Source organism: Salminus brasiliensis, chromosome 16 (genome assembly GCF_030463535.1).
Source record: "Salminus brasiliensis chromosome 16, fSalBra1.hap2, whole genome shotgun sequence".
Lineage (NCBI taxonomy): Eukaryota > Metazoa > Chordata > Actinopteri > Characiformes > Bryconidae > Salminus > Salminus brasiliensis.
In genome coordinates, this window is record NC_132893.1 from 583363 (window position 1) to 601474 (window position 18112).

An 18112-nucleotide genomic window follows, 5' to 3' on the forward strand; every position below is an offset into this window, starting at 1 on the left:
GAATCATACTTATAATAATATTTATGAATGAATCTTAATCTAATAAATAGTTCACTTTCGTTAAAATATCCTGTTATTATAAATTGTTATATTTTATATTCAAATAATTTATAAAATTACAATATTGCACTGTTCTGCAATATGCTGTAAGTATGCTGTGGGATAAATGTATTTTGTATTTATTTACAATAGAATTTCACCAGTTAATGAGAAATACTATATTCTATAAGTACAAAAACTATTTTTATTTCAATATAAACATTTATTTACAAGGAAGAATTCTGTAGTGCACAGGAATGGCCGTTAGGTTGTGCTATTGAGCACATTTTAAAAATTCCAATAAGAACTACTAGAATTTTTTAATGCAGATTTTGTGGGTTTGTGATATCTGCCTGATGTCAGCCCTCAACAGGAGTGCAGAGTTCACAGCTAAACCTGGAGTGTGTCCTCCTGCGCATCCAGGCCCCAGCACAGGCCCGGTGTTGGGGTGCAAGTGGGATACAGACTGTCCCAGCTGGAGGAAATGCTGCCAGACTGAAAACATCTCCCGCTGTGTGGATCCTCACACACACGGTGAGAGCGCTAGACCTCAGCATGCACTGGAGTTCAGGACAGGATAGCCCTGTTAGCCCTGTTAGCCCTGTTAGTACACTCAGAGTGATGGGCTGTGTCTCTGCTGTTAGGGAATGTCAGCTGGTGGCTCAGTGTGACTGTTACAGTGAAGGCCTCTTACCATCTGGTGAACACCAGCAGCGGACTCTTCAACCACACACGGCTCCTACACTCTGTGGTTTGTACTGAGATGAGATTATTCATTACACAGGACGAAAACATTAGATGTTTCTAATAAAGTGGCCAGTGAGTGTGAGTGAGACTGTGCCGTGTGTGTGTGTGTGTTGTAGGTGACTGGAGCTCTGGAGAGTTTTCCTTTAGTCTCTGTGTATCATGTGACCTCATGGCCTGCTGGACTGGTCAGTACTGCCTCCTCCATGCTGCTTGGATCCTCTGACCCTTTGACCCCTGCAGAGATGGCCAGCAGGCTGCAGGCTCTGCTGGAGAACATTGAGGAAGTCACCACTGTGGACGTCAGTGGTATGTCTGTGTGTGTGTGTGTCTGTGTGTGTGTGTGTGTGTGTGTGTGTGTGTGTGTGTGTCTGTGTGTGTGTGTGTGTGTGTGTGTGTGTGTCATACATCAACTTCCCATCACTGCTCATGAGTCAAACGAGGACCCCCTGTTTAACCCTGCCCCTCCCTCTCCCCCATTCCTCTCTCTCCCCCTCGCCCTCTGTCTCAGTGCTTTATTGGCGGGACAGGTAATATGTGTGTGTGTGTGTGTGTGTGTGTGTGTGTAGATGTGGATGAGTGTGTTACTCCAGTGCTGAGAGACTGCTCTCCTCAGTCCAGCTGCAACAACACATTTGGGTCATACAACTGCACCTGTCCACCTGGATCTGCTGACCTTCACCCCAGCAGGCCGGGAACACACTGCACCAGTGAGTCAAGCTGCAGTATTAAATTGTCACTGTCACCTCGTACGCTACATGTCCATAAGTTTGTGGACACCTGTTCTCGTGGATGTATTCAGCTATTTTAAGTTGCACCCATTGATATTGACAAAATAATACTTCTCTGGAATGATGGTGGAGCTCCATCTTTGGGAGGAATTCAGAATTTGGGGATGATGAGGTAGGGTGGTGATCATCATTCAACATCCTGACCTCACTACCACTGGTCATTTTGCTAAAAGCCTTCTTCTCTGGACAGTAGAGACCGTTACTCCAACCAAAACAGGAGAGACTCTGAATGAGCCTGAATGAGCAGGTGTCCCAATACTTTTGTCCATATAGTGTATCTCCTTATAATGTGAATCTAGCAGTTGAGAGAACCATCCTGATTGGACAGTTTTCTTTTTAGCGTTTCTCAAGTTTAACCCTTTAGTTTCCAGCAGAACTGAATAGTGTACTAAGACTAGTACTGAACTACTGCAGAGTCTAAACCCCAGCTACAGTCTCCCGAAGAACACAGCTAGGTATTTCTAATTCCCATGAATCATTCCCACCAGCTGTTATTAGTTGTTATTGGTAGTAACAGATAGATGTAGTTATATTTGAATAATACATATCAGTTTATTGATATATAAATATTACTATATAACTATAACTGTATAACTATAACTTCATAACTATCATCTACACCAGATCTAAAGTTCTACTCCAGCTCTGCCAATAACAGCAGTTTGACTGGAAGTATTGATGCACTTTAAGCTAAAAGGGTTCTATATAGTGCTGAACAAGGGTTCCTTGACCCTCTTCCACCAGTCCAGACAAAGAACCATGTAAACAAATGCTTTCAAGAGATCTGGGTTCTATATAGAACCACTGCCTTGGGAGCCCTGGGTGGTCCAGTGAAATAAAGCATGGCCGCAATGATCTGAAGATTGTGGGTTCAAATCCTAAGACATAATGGCAGTGGTGCTCAGCAGTTAGAGCGGCAAGCAATGAATGACAGGGTTGTGGGTTCGATTCCCGGGCTCGGCAAGCTGCCACTGTTGGGCCCTTGAGCATGACCCTTTACCCTCTCTGCTCCCCGGGTGCTGGAGTTGGCTGCCCACCGCTCTGGGTGTGTGTGTACTCACTGCCCCTAGCTCACTAGTGTGTGTGTGTGTGCTCACTACCACAGATGGGTCAAATGTGGAGGACACATTTCTCTGTACAGTGACAAATACCTGCACCTTTACTAAAGAACCCTTGGAGAGCTCTTAAGTGGAGTCCGCTCTCTGGATCCACTGAAGCCTTGTTTTGTACTGAATTTAGGTGTCAACTCATCCAGCGTCAGCACAGGGTCCTCAAACACTTTTGTGGTCAGCTCACAGTCTATCTGGAAATCTGCTCAACCAACATCACTGTCCAGCACACCCCCAAGCCCTACGTCCAGCTCTCCAGTCAGCACTCAGACCACCTCTGACTCTCAGTCTCTTGAAAACAGTATGTACCTTTTATTTATTTATTTATTTATTTGGTTGGTTAATGCACATTGGTCATCATACCCGTCCGTGTAGCAGTGCTGTGCGATTGTGTACATGTTACAGTGTGTTACAGTAAGAATGCTCTCTCTCTCTAGATAATAAGACCCTTCAAGCAGTGACCCGTCTGACCAATGTGAACTTCACCGAGGCTCTGCTGAATTCGTCCAGTGAAGAATACCGCACCCTCACTGAGACCATCATTAATGAGGTGACAACGCACTCACTCACTGGCCACTTTATTAGAAACCCCTACCTTCTGCTTCCACTCATTAGTCACTTTATTAGACACCCCAATGTTGTGCGTCCACCTACTAGCCACTTTATTAGAAACCCCTACCTTACAGCTCCAGTGCAGGTGTATGGTTATGGGCTGAAACTCCAGTTGTTTCTAAAATGTTGATCAGGCTCCTCTACCCCATTCATCAACGGTCAGTTTCTGACCACAGGGCCACTGTTGTCCAGATATTATTGAGGAGGCGGTCCTTTCTTGGCGCAGCAGTAATACTCTCCCATCTCCCTCCATCTTTCCAGATCATAATCTCTCTGCCTTTACACGTTCTGGAGTTGGTGCAGTCTGGGAAGGTAATAGTGGAGATCAGTGGATTCGCTCCGGGCAGCGTGGTGGTCAACTTCACCCTGATATTCCTGCCCAACAGCACCAAGGACATCAGGAGTGTGGCCACTTCTCTGATGGTCTCTCTGCAGAACAGCTCTAAGTACACAGTGGACGTGCACAGCACTGTGATCGAAGGTATGAGCACTTTTGGCCAATCAGTTCTGATCTGGTCCAACCCATACAATCGCCTATGATCTAGAACGTTAGTTACCCTGTAATGCTCACGCTGCCCATCAAAAGTTTGGAGACACCCAACTCATAAATGAGCGTGTGTGTATACAGCCTGTGATCTGGTGTTCTGTAGAGCTGCAGTGGGAGCTGTGCTGAGGTTTCTCGTGTGTGAGCTGTTACTGTGTGGCAGCTTGTTTGTGTAATGAGGTGTGTTAATGTGTGCTCCTCATTATCAGACGTGAATGAGTGTTTGTACGATGAGGTGGACTGCTCCCCCTGGGCCCAGTGTGAGAACACCTTTGGGTCGTACACCTGCGTCTGTCAGGGAGGATACACTGACGCAAACCCCTCGAGACCCGGACGCACCTGCCAAGGTACAGCAGCGACTCATTTACAGCTCCACAGAAAGCCGGTGGAAAGTTCTGCGGTTACGCAGCACTGATTTAGAAGGTCATAAATAAACTATTATATTATATATGTCCAAATGTTTGTGGACACAACTTCTAATGGATGCATTCAGCTACTTTAAATTGCCAATAGAATAGGACTCTCCAGCATTGAGCTGTGGAGCAGTGGAAGAACTGTGCTCTCTGGAATGATGGTGGTGGAGCTCCATCCAGTACTTTTGGATGGGATTAGATGGGGAGTTGGGGATGATGAGGTGGGGTGGTGATCATCATCCAACATCCTAACCTTATTGAGGCTCTTGTAGCTGAATGCAATCAAATCCTCACAGCAAATTCTAGTAGAAAGTCTTCTTTTCGGGACAGTAGAGACAGTTACTCCAACAGAAGCAGGATCAGCTCTTTATAATACCCTTGATTTTAGAAGAAATGATGAATGAGCAGGTGTCCCAATACTTTTGTCCATATATTGTGCTTTATATGAATAGGAAATAGCATGTTGCAGTCTTGTAAAGGTATCAAACAGAGTGCTCTATTGTAAATGCAGGTGTTTTTAAGGTCATGCTCACATTTAAAAACCATCTCAAGATACAAGCCAGCATTTTTTCATGTTCCCAATTCTGCAGTGTTTAACATCTCCAATGCTTCTCTCTCCATAGCCAGTGTGACTGCATCCACCCAGCCGACTGAGTCATCTGCATCTCCAACCCAAACAACCGTGACAGCTGACAGTGTGACACACACAAGCGCTCATGTTCTTAGTACGACCATACTGCACAGTAACAGTGTGAAAATGAGCCTCTCAGCACTGTCCGCAGCATCGTCCACAACATCGTCCACAGCATCGTCCACAGAATCGTCCACAGCATCATCCACAACATCGTCCACAGCATCATCCACAACATCGTCCACAGCATCATCCACAGCATCGTCCACAGCATCGTCCACAGCATCGTCCACAGAATTGTCCACAACATCGTCCACAACATCGTCCACAGCATCGTCCACAGCATCGTCCACAGAATCGTCCACAGCATCGCCCACAACATCGCCCACAACATCGTCCACAGCATCATTCACAACATTAGGGGAGTCTGTTGTTACAAGCACCGCCACCACCACCACCACTTCTGCCATAACCCCCTACATACTGTTCTTCAACCACCTCACGTCCAAAGCGGCCATCACAGTGGACTGTAGAGCCGGATCCATCGCCGTCTTTGTGGCACTAGACTTCCTACAATCTCAGCGCATCTCAGAAGCTGCCCTGTACCTGGGTCAACCAGGGTGCAGTGAGAGGAACGTAAATGCCACCCATGTGCAGCTCATCGTGGACTGGAACAAGTGTGGGGCCCAGATCATTGGAGTAAGCCTCATCACAGTAGTGCTGCCTCATCATCACACATACAGTGCATTCGGGAAGTCCTCAGACCCTTCACTTTCTCATGCTGAGGCCTTGTGCTAATCTTTCCCCATCATTCTGATCTCAATACACCATGATCAGAAAGTAAAAAGAAAATGTATCATTTTTGCAAATGTATTGATAAGGACTAAAAATTTTGCATTGACATAAGTATTCAGACACTCCGCATCTGCTTTCTTCTTGGGTGTGATGCCACAAGGTTTGCACACCTGGATTTGGGGATTTTCCGCCAAAGGATCCTCTCTGCAGATCCTCTCCAGCTCTACAGGTTGGATGGGGACTGTCTATGGACAGCCATTTTCAGGTCTCTCCAGAGATTTTGTTTGATTAGGTTTAAGTCAAAGCTCTGGTCAGGCCACTCAAGGACATTCACAGAGCTGTTCTGGTTTAAGGTCATTGTCTTGTTGGAAGCTGTCTGAGGTCCTGAGCGCTTTGCATCACGTCCCTTCAGCTGAATTTACTAAAGGGTCTGAATACTTACGTCCACTTCAACTTTTCAAGCATTTTAAAGCCTCAACACAACAAAGGTGAAGACAGTGAAGGGGTCTGAAGACTTTCCGAATGCACTAGAAACAAGACAGACCAGAAAACATGAAGACACTGTCACACTTTTCCTCAAAGACTTTCTGAACAGGGTTTATACGCACCGATCAGCCATAACATTAAAAAGGGTGGTTAATAACATTGATAATCTGGCAGTTGGAACAAAATCCTGGTCAGGATTTTTCTTTTATATTTCTGGATATATCAGCCTGTGAGCGAACGGTCAGATCTTGAATGTGATGAAAGTGATGAAGCAGGAAAAGTGGACAAGCATGAGAATCTGAGACACTTTGACAAGAACTGTAATGTTCTAGATAACTGGGTCAAAAGTGGGTGCTCCAAGGAAGGATACTTGGTGGACCAGCCCAAGGCCCATCTGTTGCTAATGTCAGACTTGGTGCCAGATACCACCACTTGAGAGGTTTGGTGGAGTCCATGCCTCCAAGGGTCAGATGTGTGACCTATGTATTACCTACTATATTATGCAGGTGGTTTTAATGTTATGGCTGATTGGTGTAGCTAAACAAGCAGGATTAACACAGCATAACTGAGTGCATAGAAGAAGAGCTCTGGTGAGGATGACCTCTAGAGGTAAGGAGGGGAATCCATGGACACTGTGCTCATGGACGCTCGGTCGTGGGTTTGGAAATGAAGCCCCTCAGTCCTGCTGCAGTTGTGAGGAACAGTGTTTGAGGGAAGTGTCAGTGTCAGAAGTCTGAAGTGTCTGAAGGGTGTGTTCTGGGGTGTTCTTTTTCTGATGTAGATCTGAGGATGTTTTGGTGTTTGTCTCCTCCAGAACACCACGGTCCGTGTGATGCTCTATAACAACATGACCCTGTTTGATTCATCCGGCATGCCTCCGTTTGCACAGCTGGAGGTTCCAGTCATCTGCACCTACGGCCACAGTATCAACGTCTTCATGGGATACGAGCCCTCTGGGTACCATGCTGCTATGGCAACCGCCTCAGTGGGGCCTGTAGATCTCTTTGTCTCTCTTTTTTAAGTTCTGAGCTGTCTGAGCTTGCAGTAAACACACTGGAGAAGCAGAGCAGAATTACAGTCAAGAATGCTAGTGTAGCTCGGCTCCAAGCATCTAAACATCTAAATTCCACAGGAGCTGAATCTGCACCCACTTTCTCCTAGGGGAGAACTAACGGTCAAATGTTTGTGGACACCCCTTTTAATGAATGCATTCAGCTACTTTAAATTGCACCAGTTGTTGACACATGTGTGCAAATGCACGCTCACACACAAAGATTGTCTAGTCCCTGTAGAGAAAGTACACCAGATGGATCTATTGGCACCATGCTGCCTAATAATGCCAGGCATGGGCTAGAGGGGTATAAAGCCCCCCAGCACTGAGCAGTGAAAGAACTGTGTTCTCTGGAATGATGGATGGTGGAGCTCCATCCAGTACTTTTGGCACTTATGTGGCTGAATGCAATCAAATGCAATCAAATCCTCACCGCAATGCTCCTCCAAAACATGGGTGTGTCCTATGTTTTCATTCAGCTGGTGAGCAGAGCTTGAAGGGGGTCGGCATGCAGATGGAATCAGGTAGTGTACTGTGCACTGTGCAGTACTTGAAGGGTCCAGCAGAGGGAGCCAAAAGGAAGTGGCCAGAATAATGGAAAATTTGATGGTGCATTTTAGAAATAAAATAAAAAAAAAGTACTGGATGGAGCTCCTCCACCATCACTCCAGAGAACACAGTTCCTCCACTGCTCCACAGCTCCTCAATGCTGGGGGGCTTTATACCCCTCTAGCCCACGCCTGGACATGTCCTCTTTTCAGGATCTAAAACTGTCTCTTTTTTTTTTTAAAGTTATATAGACATGATCGATGACGCAGTGCTGGGATCAGGATCCTTCCATGTGACTATACGTCTGCTGAATGGGACGACCCCACTGCCGCAGAACTACACCCTCTCCCCCAAGGACGAGGTGATCATAGAGGTGGCGGTGAATTCCAATGTGTCCCAAATTAAAGTCATCATCAACAAATGTTGGGCGAACCCCACCAGCAACCCTGACCCTCCCCAATACGTCTTCCTGGAAAACAGGTGTGTGTGTGTCTGTGTGTGGTGTACCTTTAACCTGATCGTCTTACTGAATATTATGGAACAGAGGTGCAGGTAGTGGGGATGAAGCAGGACAGCAGACTAGACGCAGTTGGCAGGGACTAGAAGGGAGCTGATGTAAGATGACACTGAGACTGTGACTGTTCCCCCTCAGCTGTCCTCTTCCAAACTCGTACACCACCGTGATTCAGAACGGCAACTCCTCCAGGTCTCTGCTGGCAGTGAACGTGTTCTCTCTCGTGAATCTGGACATCATTTACTTGCACTGCCAGATCCAGATCTGCATCGAGACCTCGTGGGCCACCTGCAGACCTGTGAGTGCACCCATGATTTGAGATTGGGCTTCTGTGTCTGCCCCCTCACTGCTTCAGTGTATCTGTGTCTGACAGTCTGTGTAACTGAATAACAGTGATGATGCAGTAAATGTAAGAGTTCTTATTTCTTCTGTAGAAATGCATGGCTAAGAGCTCCAGAGCTGCTAATGTCGTCGGAATGACAAAAGCTTCATATGGACCTTTGATTCGGTTAAATCCAGGTGAGCATCAATTCTTAGACAAGCCTTTTCTTCAATATCTACAGCAACAATAATGCTAATAATTTCTTCCATTCAGAGAGATTCATTTATAGCTGGTACTGAATCACATATAGTATTTACTGATTCATTTATAACTGATACTGATTCATTTAGAGCTGTTACTGAATCATGTATAGTAGTTACTGATTCATTTATAGCATTCACTGAATCATTTGTAGCAGTTATTGACTAATTTATAGATAATTTATAGATTTATGGCAGTAAATTATTATTTATAGCTGTTACTGAATCATTTATAGCGGTTATTGACTCATTTATAGATCATTTATAGATTTGTAACAGTAAGGAATCATTTATAGATGTTACTGAATCATTTATAGCTGCTACCGATTCATTTATAGCTGTTACTGAATCATGTATAGTAGTTAATGATTCATTTATAGCATTCACTGAATCATTTGTAGCAGTTATTGACTCATTTATAGATCATTTATAGATTTGTAATTTTTACATTAAAAATAAATAAATAAATAAATAAATAAATAAATAAATAAAACAGAATCACTGTAATGCCCTTCTGTGGGCTGCTGCTTTATTATATATATACTGTACCTATACTTCATGTACTACCACATCATTATCAACGTAGTACAGTCTACCCTGAACTCTCCTGACATTATATTGTCCCTCTGTGTCTCCTAGTGACTCTGGAGGAGGCTATTCAGAGTACGCGTGCCATCGGCTTCATTCTGCTGGGAGTGGGCCTGTTTGTTTTCTTCGTCGTAGGCATGGCAGCCTTTTCATACTACAGAAGGAGAATGGGAAACTACAACTTTCACTTCAGACCCCGCCAGGAGAACTTCACTTACCATGTCTTTGACACCTAGACGAGGCTGAGCTTCACTGTTAGTAAGGGTTCTGCTGTTTCAGACATATAGAACTTCATAGAACTGTGTGTGGCTCATAGTGCTCCTTTTCTGTAAAACTGACGAACCCTCAAATGGTCTGTATGAGCGTCCGGCCTCCAGTTTATTACTCTCAGAACTACAGAACCTACACTTTCACATAGTTTCACAGTAGAGACTAAATAATCTGTCAGTATATGATGGTAGATATGACTAATAAATGAATAAAGCTGCAGTTAAAGGGGATCCCAGGTTCAATTATTTATAGCTTAACATGTTTGTGTGTTATGAGTGAACGTGAACAATGTGATTACCACATTAATATCACTGTATTTGAGATATTTGCTCAGCAGTAGGCCTACATACGATGCACCTTAGAAGCTTTAGTTGATGGTAACAGACTGTAAACCTCCAATATTCTTAAGGCTGGTGAAGAAAAGCATACTTTAACTGTGGTTATAAAAACAACTACAACTTCCACCAACCCTGTGCGTCCACTTCCTGGCCACTTTATTGGAAACACATACCTTGTGCTTCCACTCACTGGCCACTTGGGGTGTATGATGTGTAGTGAATCATTTGAGTTGCTCTTTTTTGCAGTAGAGGATTTCAGCTCATGGTGTTCACTGCTCATTCACTGGAGGGCGCTGTTGGAATAGATGTGTAAGCAGCAGGCTTAGGACGTTCCTATTCCATGCAGATTTTTACATCTATATACTACATAGGGAACATATTATTATGTATAGGTTCTTACATATACATCTAAATAATATGGGACCTATTTTCATTTATATAAAATGTGACATATAGTTTTACATAGATACATGCACATATCTCATATTGATGAGTATATACCAACACATATATAGAATACTTATGAGGTATAATGTTAGAACATATAAATACTTGCACATATATCATATATGGAGCATATTATTATTATTAAGTATATTACATGTATTATTGATATGGGACATATATATACACATGGGGCATATTGTTACATATAGATAGTAATACATATCATAGAGATGGGATGTTATTTTTAGACTTGGTGGATAACATCTGCAGGGCTGAGCTGGGGGGAAGTATGGACACACACACACACACACACACACACACACACAGAAATGAACACACAATTTCCCATTACTGTACTCATTCATCTTCCCTGTGTTTCAAAGGCACAGCATCTCTATGGTAACGGTGTGTGTCTAGAGAGAGAGAGAGCAGTGGGGTGAGGGTGGATGTGTTATTGTGATCTGTGTTGGTAAGACCTGCTGTATTTGCTGTTTGTTCAGCCTGTGTTTATCTGCAGCTGTAATTACAGTAATTAATGATTTAGACGCCGCTAGTGATTAGTCAGTAGCATCACACGGCCATGTGATTTGATCAAGACAGCAAATCTGCCTGCAGCGCAGTCAGAGAGACAAACTGAATCTCTAACAGTATGGATCTCAGGAGCGTCCAAATCCAGTGTGTCCTAGTTTAGGCGTCTGAGTCTGACCGTCTCAGGTGTTTGTTATCACAGGTGTTGTTGTGGAACAGCTGGATTGAGGTCAGTGTGTAGTAGAGCATCAGGTGCAGTGTGTGTTTTAGTTGACTCAGTTTGGGTGTTGGTGTGTTGACTGGAGTGGAACTGAAGCTCAGTGCAGCGCGGTCACATGTGTCTAAAGCTGGAAAAGTGAAGCTTGGGATTCAGGATACTGAATAACTCATAATGGATACTGAATAACTCATAATGGATACTGAATAACTCATAATAGATACTGAATAACTCATAATGGATACTGAATAACTCAAAATAGATACTGAATAACTCATAATGGATACTGAATAACTCAAAATAGATACTGAATAACTCATAATGGATACTGAATAACTCAAAATAGATACTGAATAACTCATAATGGATACTGAATAACTCAAAATAGATACTGAATAACTCATAATGGATACTGAATAACTCAAAATAGATACTGAATAACTCATAATGGATACTGAATAACTCAAAATAGATACTGAATAACTCATAAAGGATACTGAATAACTCAAAATAGATACTGAATAACTCATAATGGATACTGAATAACTCAAAATAGATACTTAATAACTTATAATGGATACTGAATAACTCATAATAGATACTGAATAACTCATAATGGATACTGAATAATTCATAATAGATACTGAATAACTCATAATGTATACTGAATAATTCATAATAGATACTGAATAACTCATAATAGATACTGAATAACTCATAATGGATACTGAATAACTCAAAATAGATACTGAATAACTCATAATGGATACTGAATAACTCATAATAGATACTGAATAGCTCATAATGGATACTGAATAACTCATAATAGATACTGAATAACTCATAGTGGATACTGAATAACTCATAATAGATACTGAATAACTCATAGTGGATTCTGAGTAATTCATGGTGGATACTGAATAACTCACAGTAGATACTAATGAATTACATAATAATGAATAACATGAGATAATATAAGAGTTTGTAAATAAAGACACACTGTCCAGGTTTTGTGAACCCACTGAACCCACTGAATTTGGACCTAGAGCTTTGGGTATCTCTGAAATGTCATGGCCCTGTCTGAGTGCTTCCAGAGCTCTGAATTATTCAGGAGATTTATATCCGCATGAGGGAGACGCTGATGAAGACTGACATACACACACACACACACACACACACACATACACACACACATACACACAGACACATACACACATACACACACACACACACACACACACACACACACACACACATACACACACAGTCCTGCCGTCCCTGTCCCTCAGTCAAATACAGTTATATGGTGGACTTAACTGGGATTAAATAAATGTAAAATTTGATTAATTAATATTCTCTTTGATAAAAACTACACTGTATTCCACTGACGTCATTATTTTGTCTCAGTTTACTCACTGTTCACTTTCTTTCTTTACTTTTTACAATGAGCTGAATGCTGAATGCTTGGGGTGAACTTTTCATCCTTCAGAATGTGTTTGTGAAGCCTTGCGTTGTGCTCCCTTGTTCTACTTTTTTTATTTATTTACCTAAAACTAAAGCATTCAGTTAAAATAATACAAAAATAACAGTTCAAGTGTTACTGACATTACAAACTTGTATCGTTTTTCAAATTAAATTATAATTTAATATGAATGTGCTATATTTATATTACATTATATTTATATTTCTTGTTGTTTATTGTCATTTTCAAAGGTTTTAAGTTTCATCATTTTACTTAATGTATGTTTAAACATCATTTAAACATCAACAACAATTAAGATATTCATAGACGATACATATCGCACACCCCTGCTTGGTTCTGCTAATAACCCACCCATTCATAGCCAGCCATCGCCTCTTTTTTCCAGGGCGGCTGGGCAGCCGACGTCGCTTAAGATTGATGAGGAGAGAGAGCGCCATCTACCCACCCGGAGAGAGCCCTGCCAATTGTGCTCTCTCAGACTCCAGCTGCTGATGGCAAAGCAGCCTGGCTCAGGGTTCAAACGACCTCTGGGCCACAGTGGCAGCGCATTAGACCGCTGAGCAACTCAGAGCCACTCAGAGCTCCGGCAGTAACTGTCTTAATGTACATTTTATTAATGTGAAAATGATGCAGTTGAATTGTACATGGCATTGTTTTGTATTTGCTATTACACAGTACATATGGCAAGATGCAATAAGAGACAAGAAGGCCGGTCACACACCGAGAGAACTGGCTACTATAATCATATTTATTTGCATTTGAATTCTGTACAGTAATGATGTACTTTAAGGAAGCACTTTATGGTTTAAATGGTGTCTCTAATACTGACAGTACAGCTGGAGCAGTAATATGGAACAGAAGGGAGTTTTTTAGCACCGTTTAGAACCTTAGCAAAACAGTCTGTGCACAAAGAATCTCTCATAGGAAGCTGTCAAGTGATTTTCATCATTAGAATATACTACATATATACATACAGTACTTTTATCTTAACGGCAAAATCCATTGCGCACAATTTCCCCCAACTGGGACCCCTGACGTTTGCTAGTGTTAGCACCGGAGCTACGATGTAGCTAGCTGGTATTACCATGAGCATGGGGCTAACTGCAGGTCTAAATCATCACACACTCTCCTTAAACCGTGTGCAGGTATTCAGTGATCTCTAATGAACTTCATTATGTCCTTGTGATGTGAAAAATGCGTCCTGTAGGGATTCCTAAATTGTGTCTGGATTTCGCCTTGATTGCACTACTTCATCCTAACCACAACAGCCGTCCGTCCGTAAGGTCACCACAAAAAAGCATGTTAGCGTAGAACCCTGAAGTCTGAAGTGTGTCCCATGTTCTAGACAACAGTGAATCATTCAGTGTTAGAACCCACATCATGTCTATTAGGGATCACTGAACACCTGTGACAGCCTGAGGAGAGTGAGTGATGATGTAGGCCTGCAGTTAGCACTGTGCCAATTCTTCCAGAACTAGCCTCTTAGCTCCGGTGTGAAACGTAACACAGCAAATAGTGGCGGGGGGGGGGGGGTTGTCGGGGGGGGGGGGGGGGGTAGATTGTGTAAATGAGATTTTTCCACATTTCTTCCTTCAGTCCGCTGTCTGTCTCTTCCGTTGCTGGTCAGCGTCAGTATTTGACGTCCGGCGCGAATCGCACTACTGCCTTGCTGCGTGGTTCTGGTCGTTCCACCAGTGGGTCTGACTCTCTTCCAGAGGTACCCGGGGAATAATAATCACTGACTCGTCCCAGGGCAGACTCAGACTCTCTAGCAGTGTTACGGGGCCGAGGTACGAAGAGAGGAGCGACAGGGAGGACAGGAGGAAAGAGAGAGAGAGAGAGAGAGAGAGAGAGAGAGAGAGAGAGAGGAAGACAGAAGATGAGATGATCTGTAGTAAAGGAGCAGCAGAAATTAGCCTCTGTTCCAGTGCTGTTTTAAAACATGCCCTTGACGACTTCACCTCAGGAATCAGGTACAGAGTGTAGCTGGTGTTACATGTGCTAAGTGGCCTCCCTCAGCATTTGTTGCTAGTGAGCTAGCGAGCTGTGATTGGCCAAAATTTATGTAACTTAGTTGTCACACAGGACCCTGCAGTTCCTCATTCAACCACTAAAATACTGACCACTGCAGAAACCCTTAAACCCAGTATAGCCAGTATCAGAACACTAACTGGACATGCCCAATCCATCACTCAGCCCAGTACAGCCAGTATCAGAACACTAGCCGGACACCCCTCTCCAGAGTCCTTCACTCAGCCCAGTACAGCCAGTATCAGAACACTAACCGGACACCCCTCTCCAGAGTCCCTCACTCAGCCCAGTACAGCCAGTATCAGAACACTAACCAGACACCCCTCTCCAGAGTCCCTCACTCAGCCCAGTACAGCCAGTATCAGAACACTAACCGGACACCCCTCTCCAGAGTCCCTCACTCAGCCCAGTACAGCCAGTATCAGAACACTAACCAGACACCCCTCTCCAGAGTCCCTCACTCAGCCCAGTACAGCCAGTATCAGAACACTAACCGGACACCCCTCTCCAGAGTCCCTCACTCAGCCCAGTACAGCCAGTATCAGAACACTAACCAGACACCCCTCTCCAGAGTCCCTCACTCAGCCCAGTACAGCCAGTATCAGAACACTAACCGGACACCCCTCTCCAGAGTCCCTCACTCAGCCCAGTACAGCCAGTATCAGAACACTAACCGGACACCCCTCTCCAGAGTCCCTCACTCAGCCCAGTACAGCCAGTATCAGAACACTAACCAGGTTCCCCTCTCCAGAATCCATCACTCAGCCCATTACAGCCAGTATCAGAACACTAACCGGACACCCCTCTCCAGAGTCCCTCATTTAGAATCAGAATCAGAATCAGAATCTCTTTATTTCACCAAGTATGTTACCCATACAAGGAATTTGTCTTGGTGAGAGCAACACGCATGACAAGTAACAAAGAAACACAGGACACAGTCTTAAACTAAAGGAAAATGACACTAAACAATAAATAGGGTAGGGGATAAATTAAAAAAAAAAGTAGAAAGTACTAAAGGTAATAAAGGTAATAAAGCCCAGTACAGTGAGTATCAGAACACTAACCGGACATCCCTCTCCAGACCCATCACTCAGCCCAGTACAGCCAGTATCAGAACACTAACCGGACACCCCTCTCCAGAGTCCCTCATTTAGCCCAGTACAGTGAGTATCAGAACACTAACCGGACATCCCTCTCCAGACCCATCACTCAGCCCAGTACAGCCAGTATCAGAACACTAACCGGACACCCCTCTCCAGAGTCCCTCACTCAGCCCAGTACAGCCAGTATCAGAACACTAACCGGACACCCCTCTCCAGAGTCCCTCATTTAGCCCAGTACAGTGAGTATCAGAACACTAACCGGACATCCCTCTCCAGACCCATCACTCAGCCCAGTACAGCCAGTATCAGAACACTAACCGGACACCCCTCTCCAGAGTCATTCCAGAAGCTATGCAGGATGACGCTTTACCAAGTTTACCTGGAAAGGTTAGTGTGGCATCCAGCCCCACCCTTGTATACACTGATTGGTCCATCTCTGTTAGTTAACTCAGTAAAGTTAGGAATGCAAATCATTTGACTATTCTGAGCATTAGGTACCACAGATATAGACTCTACCAGCTGAAGCTTCATGTTTAGGACCAGAACCCATGTTTGTTGCTATCTGTGCAGCTAGTTAGCAAGCTAGCAGAGTAACTTAAGCTACAATAGCAGCCGTCCTGCTAAACGTCAATTCTCCTCTGCTTTTGCCAAGATAAAATAACTTAATACAAGTAGAAAAAAGTATAGAAATCAGTGAAATAATCTTAAAATATTAAATATATATTAAATAAATATTCATCTTAAAACAGTCTCAAATGGGTTAATATGATATTTTTAGATGATGTCACTTGTTAAGGTGTTTTTTTTTTGCAGTATATCAGTATTAAACTTAAATTGAGAAACAGTCTAATCTTAATGGTAGAAATGTGTTCCATGTTGCTTTGAAAAGGTTGAGATGGTCTCTGAGGTTCCTACCAGGGGAATGTCGACGAGGGCACATTAAAAGCCTCAGTGGAACAGAGAGGAAGCCTTGAACATCCTGACAGTGGAGAAACCGTGTTTGTGGGCTTTAAGCTCTTTGCCCTCACAGGGTTTACACCCTGATACAGTAGTGGAATATTGAGCCATGGGTTTTTTGACCTGGCAGCGTGGTAGATGTGTCAGGATGTTCAAGACAAAACAGGGTTTTTGGGTACAGAGAAATTACAACACGAGCACACACTTACGGGTAACAGGTAAGAAGACAAATACTGCACATAATAATCCACTATAGCAGAGCAGAACGTTAGAACTGTAGCACATTCTGTCAATAATATATCATAATGTACGGTACTATTAGCTAATACACTTAAGCTCTAATTCTGTTAAGTGATAAAGCAATGAAAATAATTATTGATATCTTTGCAAACGAAATCTTTCTAAATCCAGTCGAAATATCTAATATTTCTCATTTTGTATGAATATTTGACTTATTTCTTGTTATTTCTTACTTGTTTTAAGTCACTGGTTCTGCTGAATGTATCTTATTCCATTAATACATAGACATTTCTTCCTCTAAAGCTTTAAACAAGTCACTTTCACCACTTACAATGACTTAAAGCAAGTAGAAACATCTCGAAATAATTAAAATAATATTAAAATAATCTTACAATGAGACACAATAGATGCTCAGACTAGATTCCAGACGGATTTCACTTTACTAAGATATCATTTTGCAGGAGAGCTCTAAAAAGACACCAGTAAAGCGTCCAAACATCAGCACGTTCCTGTAATTGTAGGCCCGTACGCTAGTTGCATGCCATCAAATACATGAAGTAAAATATTACTGAGTATCAGTCTCGGCTCAACCCCACTGAACGTCTGAATGTACGGCGATCCCAAGGTTGGAAATTACGCATTCGTTACAAGCCTTTGATTTGCCTCGACCTACTTCTCAGACTAACGAGACCTACACGCGATCCTACAGCAGCTCCTAATGAAGGGCAACATCCATACACAGCATACACTGCAGACAGAACGAGTCCTTGGCATCCTTTAGGGAAAGGATGAAGAACCATTGGGTATGTAACGTTAACTTTAGAGAAATGACAACACACATGAGCCAACAGTGCTGTACGTTACCCCCGTGACCCTACACTTTCCATATGGAAGAGAAAACATGGGGATCCAAATCAAAGCATGGTGTAATTAATAGTTCCTGATGAGAGACGGATATGACGTTCATGTTTCCCAAAATCATCCACTAGCACTTCCTTATTGAAGAGATTATACATTAGCCTCATCTGATCTATAGGAACAATCTCCAGA

General features: G+C 43.1%; 1 protein-coding gene across 1 annotated transcript in view; it reads left to right on the forward strand.

Moving 5' to 3' along the window:
- umodl1 (uromodulin-like 1) overlaps window positions 1-9929 on the forward strand; it is a 10689-nt gene extending 760 nt beyond the window's left edge. Inside the window, exons 3-18 of the mRNA XM_072659043.1 lie at window positions 403-573; window positions 684-790; window positions 903-1092; window positions 1353-1543; window positions 2873-2984; window positions 3121-3233; window positions 3557-3776; window positions 4049-4186; window positions 4876-4962; window positions 5023-5194; window positions 5324-5582; window positions 6979-7121; window positions 8008-8244; window positions 8417-8576; window positions 8713-8797; window positions 9500-9929. Coding sequence (XP_072515144.1) covers window positions 403-573; window positions 684-790; window positions 903-1092; window positions 1353-1543; window positions 2873-2984; window positions 3121-3233; window positions 3557-3776; window positions 4049-4186; window positions 4876-4962; window positions 5023-5194; window positions 5324-5582; window positions 6979-7121; window positions 8008-8244; window positions 8417-8576; window positions 8713-8797; window positions 9500-9684 — 2570 coding nt within the window. The 3' untranslated portion in view covers window positions 9685-9929. The remainder of the gene's footprint in view (window positions 1-402; window positions 574-683; window positions 791-902; window positions 1093-1352; window positions 1544-2872; window positions 2985-3120; window positions 3234-3556; window positions 3777-4048; window positions 4187-4875; window positions 4963-5022; window positions 5195-5323; window positions 5583-6978; window positions 7122-8007; window positions 8245-8416; window positions 8577-8712; window positions 8798-9499) is intronic.
- Window positions 9930-18112: the final 8183 nt, after the last annotated feature.